At 45.4% G+C, this 6,000-nt stretch overlaps 1 protein-coding gene across 1 annotated transcript; it reads right to left on the bottom strand.

Annotated features, from left to right (window-relative positions):
* Window positions 1-858: 858 nt before the first annotated feature.
* Window positions 859-4,654, bottom strand: sox10 (SRY-box transcription factor 10). Its single transcript, XM_054608222.1, has 3 exons — window positions 4,221-4,654; window positions 1,809-2,071; window positions 859-1,664 (listed from the first exon to the last, which is right to left on the bottom strand). Exons 1-3 carry the CDS (start codon window positions 4,652-4,654, stop codon window positions 859-861), a joined length of 1,503 nt encoding a protein of 500 aa, XP_054464197.1.
* Between the last annotated feature and the right edge of the window lie 1,346 nt (window positions 4,655-6,000).

The raw sequence follows: 6,000 nt of genomic DNA, 5'->3' as shown, positions 1-6,000 counted from the left end.
TCATTTAACTTAACAAAACCTCAAAAGAGTTTTATGGCATTTTGCTTCCATGCACGTCCGTTATGTATACAAAAGTCATGTTAGGTTAACAAAGCATAATAATTTCAATTAATTATTTAAGGACAAATGTGCCTCAGAAACCAACAGAATGATATCAGTATAGGTTGTATTGTTTTCCAAAAGCAATACAATTTAACATCTGTTTGATAAAGGGAAAATCTTGCCTGAGAAGTGAACGGGCCACAGCCAAATAGTTTGGCACTGCATTCTTCTGGTACAAAAAAAACCTTATTTCATAGAGAATGCATTTGGCTCCATCTCAGTCACACCCTTCCCAATAGAAATCAAAGTCTTGCTAATTCTCAATGTGTACCGTTCTCTGTCGCTACTCACCCCTGGTGGCTTGTGGGAGAGGGCTGTAGACTACAAAGTGCCTCCTTTGATACACAAACCTGACAGGGACCTGATCCTTAACCACTTATGAAGACTGTCAATCATGTTGTTTGGAGCGCCAGAGGCTTGGCTGCTGTGAATCTAACCTGAAACTCTGCGATGGTGGGTGTGAAGTGAAACGCTCTGTCACAACTACACCAAGTGCCCCAAATAATCAACCCCGCTTCAAAAGCACCACGCTCCAAGCTCATCCTTGGGCTGTGACAGCATTTCTCCATTTGGGCAGGGACAGAACGGGGTTTCTCCCCTCCTGCCTCCCCTGCCGACTCCCCCAGTGCCGGCCCACTCCCCCCAGCCCAGACCACTTCCACCACCGTAGCCACCAACACTGCTGCTGGAGCTGCTGCTCCTCGGGTCTGACATAGGGGCTGAACCTGCACCAGTGCCCTCTGGTCTCGTTGTCTGTCATGGCCGCGACAGAGTCGTGTAGATGGGCTGTTCCCAGTGCGTGGGGCTGTGTGACTGCGGCACGCTGGCTGGGTCAGGGATGGTGGTGTACAGGGGCCTCTGGGAGGGCCCCATGTAAGAGAAGGCGGAGTACAACCCCGAGGCCTGGCTGGAGTGAGCGTAGTATGACCCGGAGGCCTGGTGGTCAGCATATTCGGCAAACTGAGCCCTGGAGGCCAGTGAGGGGAAGGCAGAACCGTAGTGAGGAAGGCTGAGGGGGGTGTAGGTGACATGGGAACCTACTGAGGCTGCTTCTGCAAAGTGACCCCCGGCACCCCCAGCTTCACTCTTGATCTGGGCTTTGGAGTGATCAGAGCCCAGAGACGGGCCGTGGTGTTGAAGCTGCTGCTGCTGCTGCTGCTGCTGCTGCTGCTGCTGCTGCTGCTTGGAGAGCCAGGCTGCTGAGTGTCCACTGGCCGCTGCCAGAGCTGAGGAGATGCCGTAGGTGTACGGAGAGACTGGAGAAGCCGTAGCAGCTGCCCCAGCACTCTGCCCAACCCCTGGGTGTCCATTTGGGGGAAGGTACTGGTCAAACTCGTTGACATCGAAAGGCTCCATGTTGGCCATCACCTCGTGGCTCATCTCACCAATGTCCACATTACCAAAGTCGATGTGAGGTTTTCCAGATCCCGGAGCACCTGAGCTTCCCTCAGCTCCCATTACACCACGCGAGACCCCAGACCCACCCTCCCGCTTTCCTTCCCCCACCTTCCCAGACTGAGGCTCGGTCTTGGGAGTGGTGGGAGGTGTGGGAGGACTGTGACCTGTGGAGACACAAGAAAACATGAAGTTACAGTAGTTCTCTTATGTATCAGTGTGCCACATTGTGCTGTTGTAGCCAGACTAATCTGGAAACCGTGTGACAGAAACAGTATCAGTGAGGTAGTGGCAGGCAGCCTGCAGCCCACCTGCAGCATGAGGGTGGTGCCCATCTTCCAGAGGGGACCCGGCTCCCCTACTGAGGGCCACATCCAGTTGGAGGCCCTTGTAGTGGGGTTGGCCGACCTCACCCTCCGAATGGCCATCGGCCTCACTTCCTGACCCAGAACCGGGCTTTCCGCTTTTGCGGCGTCGTGGCTGGTATTTGTAGTCGGGATAGTCCTTCTTGTGCTGCTTCCTCAGCCTCTCTGCCTCCTCGATGAAGGGTCGCTTGTCGCTCTCATTAAGAAGCCTTGGGTGAAAGGGAAAGATGTTGGTAGATAAGTTTGTTTAAGTGACAAAGAGGAGAAGAAAAGTCTCAACACTGCTTTTTGATTATATTCTACAAGATAATGCGATCGTGAAATTTTGGTTACTTGGTAACTTTGGTATTTCACAAAATTAGGGACTATAAGTTAATGGTCACATATATACTAAAAAATGCACATTGAAATTAATTATTTATGGCTTTATATTCTGTAGGAAGTCAGGGACCTGGATTTACGGGTATAAAATAATATAAACAATATGTGGGTCAAAATGATCTTGTATATATTATAATATATAGGAATATATTAGTATCCAGTGATAAATTTGATACATGTATAGTGCTTATCAATACATTATGCTTTATTCACTTCATCTGCACAGCTGCATCTAATAATATAATACAGGCCAAAGATGCATCCTGTCTGCACACATGAAACTGAGCTCCTTATTACTATTCCTGGCAGGAATGGCATGAGAAACTCCTGACCTTCCTCAGCCTCCCTGTTCATCGTGTTTCTGGGCCGATTAGCCAATCATGCCTGAGCCCAAGGTAAAGTCTTCATTTAATTAACTTCAGTCCTCACAAAGTTAATGAACTTAACCTCTCTGACTTTGTTGTCAGAAAATAGTGAGTGTTTTTTTGTGAGAAGATAGACGCTGGATGGATGGTCTGACAGAACTTTAAACTTAAAGAAGTGTAAAGGAGTGATCAAGAGGCAGCGGTGTTGACAACTGGCCTGATGCTCTACATGGCAAGTAATGGAACAGTGTATGACATAAGACACAAAAAACTTCTGTTGAAAAGTATCCTATAAATCAGGTTTATTGTTGCAAAACATTTGTAATAATATCATAATAATAATAATAATAATAATAATAATAATAATAATAATAATAATAATAATAAGATCCTATTGATAAAACATCATAAAAGAATAACCTTCAGTGTGCTTTAACTGTTTTTAAAGCACATAAACTCTTGTTTCTTAATATTAGTATATGTGAGTGTACTCGTTTAAGTTGTCCTGAAGGAAAAGCAATGATAGAGAGAGATGATATTCACAAAGACAAAGAACAAAACATTTATTTTTTTTTTTAGTTCAGGGTGCTAGACATCCACTGATTGAGGTGATACTTCTTTGAAGTTCTTTTGATTATAGGGGAAAAATATACAACAAGATGGCTTTACTCTGTTGCATTTATTCTGCTCTCAATCAGGCTGGACCATGCCACTGACCTTTGCCTGGAGCTATCCCACCCTAAAAACAAGGCCCGGCCCCTTAGCTCTAGATGTATCCTTAACATTGTGCTGTCCTGCTGTACCCGTGATGTCTACAGGTCTGCAGGTCCTTCCTGCTGTCAGGCTGCACAACCAGCTCTGCTCCCAGCAGACCACATGACAATAAAAACCTGTGCAATACATTACACTGTGCAATAATAGTTAAAATAGTTTTTTCTGTCTGTAAATATAATATTTCAGTTATTGTTGATTTTCTACTGTTTTTTATTGCTTATTTATAATACTTGTTTTTTTATTTTCATTTTTTACTTTTATCTTGTCTTCTTCTACTATGTCTCTTGTGTGCACTTTACTCTCTGCTGTTGTAAGCCTGCAAATGTCCCCGCTGCGGGACTAATAAAGGATTATCTTATCTTATCTTATCTTATTTTATTTTATTTTATTTTACTTTACCTAATCTAATCTAATCTAATCTAATCTTATCTTATCTTATCTTATCTTATCTTGTCTTGTTTTATCTTATCTTACCTTACCTAACCTAACCTAACCTTATCTTATCTTATCTTACCTTACCTTACCTCATCTCATCTCATCTCATCCTATCCTATCCTATCTTATCTTATCCTATCTTACCTTACCTTATCTTATCTTCTTACCTTACCTTACCTCATCTCATCTCATCTCATCTCATCTCATCTCATCTCATCTCATCTCATCTCATCTCATCTCATCTCATCTCATCTCACCTCACCTCATCTCATCTCATCTCATCTCATCTCATCTCACCTCACCTCATCTCATCTCATCTCATCTCATCTCACCTTACCTTACCTTACCTTATCTCATCTTACACTATGTGATCTGACAATGTGCCGTCCAGCTTCCTCCTCACCTCCAGAGCTTCCCCAGGGTCTTGCTGAGCTCTGCGTTGTGCAGGTGCGGGTGTTGGTCTGCCAGCTTCCTCCTCGCCGCCTGCGCCCACACCATGAAGGCGTTCATGGGCCTCTTCACATGCGGCTTGTTCTTGCTCCCGCTGTTCACCCGCACGGGCATGGGCACCAGTGTCCAGTCGTAGCAGTTGAGCACCTGGCTCACTGCGTCCCGGATCCCTGCGGGGAAGCGGTCGTCCTCGTCCTCGGATTTGATAGACGAGCAGCCTGGAACCGAGTCGTCCAGACCCGCCAGCTGCCGGTCCTCCCGCCGGCTGGGAGGCGAGTCCCCTCCGCCGGCCGCACCGGAGGAATGACCCGGTGACAGGGAGCGACTGTCGTCCGACATCCCGGGACTGAGCTCAACGTCCGACATGCTCTGCTCCTCTCTTGACATCTTTCCACACACACACACACACACACACACACGCACACACACACAGGCCCCCAGGTGCGCAGGATGTCCCTAAGTGCTTGGCTCTACCTGTCGGATCGGTCTGATCTGTCCCTCTGGCCTCCTGGAAGTTATAATATGAACTGCCAGTCTGTCTCTACTCTCAGCCTCCGTTGCAAAACTCTGTGAGGGTTCCACATTAAAGTTCTTTCCATCCGTGTTGTTGGTATCATAGGCGGCTCAGTGCGCACCTTGGACCCCAGTTTACCTGCTAATGCACAACCGTGCGCCAAACTCACCCGGTCTCTCTTCCCTCCTGACTTCCCCTTCAGTCTCTCTCTCCTCCGTTTGTGCCGAGGTTGAAATCCCAACAGTGAGGACCTGGAAACAGCAGAATGATGCAGAGTGTCAGTTCAACAGCAGGTAAATGTCACTGCGTCATGAGGCAGGAGGCCATCTCGCTGCATGGGAGGCTGGAGGGATTTTGTTATTTGTTAGTGTTTTAATATATGAAGGCCAAGTCAATAACTCTGCTCCCAGCAGACCACATGACCACATGACAATAATAACATGACAATAAAAACCTGTGCAATACATTACACATTACACTGCAATAATAGTTAAAATAGTTAAAAATAGTTAAAATAGCCTAGTTGTTTTTTTCTCTGTCTGTAAATATAATATTTCAGTTATTGTTGTTTTTTCTACTGTTTTTTTTTTATTGCTTATTTATAATACTTGTTTTATTTTATTTTTTATTTTTAGCTTGTCTTCTTCTACTATGTCTCTTGTGTGCACTTTACTCTACACTGTTGTAAGCCTGCAAATGTTATCTTATCTTATCTTATCTTAATAGTACAACATCCCTCTCTCTGCATCACAGTAATAAAGAACAAGACTGGGCCTAAAAGGATTGTCCCACCCCATCTTTCCTCAATACATACTCCCTTTAATGGTGGGCCATGTCCCCATATTGCCTCCACCTTTCACTCCACTACTTGCGACACTCGCATAGATATGAGAAGTGAATTCTTTAAAATGTCAGGAGTATTGGAGACATTCTCTGTCTAACATTACTAACATTACTTCATATTGGTTCAAATCAATGTGAGAAATGAAGCTGAGCCAAAACAATTCTGTCATAATTCAAAGTTGGGGCTCAGTAAAATAAAGTTCAGTCTCAAAATAAGGATATAAAGTTTATTTGCAGAGGTCCGGCTCCTGTGTGCAGAGGTCCACACCTTGCTGTTTAAGGTTTAGCAGTTATTCCGAGCTCCCCGGAGAGGCCGCAGCAGCACAGGCTCCGGATTGATACCCAGCATGGTCGTGGATAAACACGGCCTGCTGGA

This window comes from Anoplopoma fimbria, chromosome 11 (genome assembly GCF_027596085.1).
Source record: "Anoplopoma fimbria isolate UVic2021 breed Golden Eagle Sablefish chromosome 11, Afim_UVic_2022, whole genome shotgun sequence".
NCBI lineage: Eukaryota > Metazoa > Chordata > Actinopteri > Perciformes > Anoplopomatidae > Anoplopoma > Anoplopoma fimbria.
Note: the sequence above shows the minus strand (reverse complement) of the source record. Positions and strands in the feature narration are given on the sequence as shown.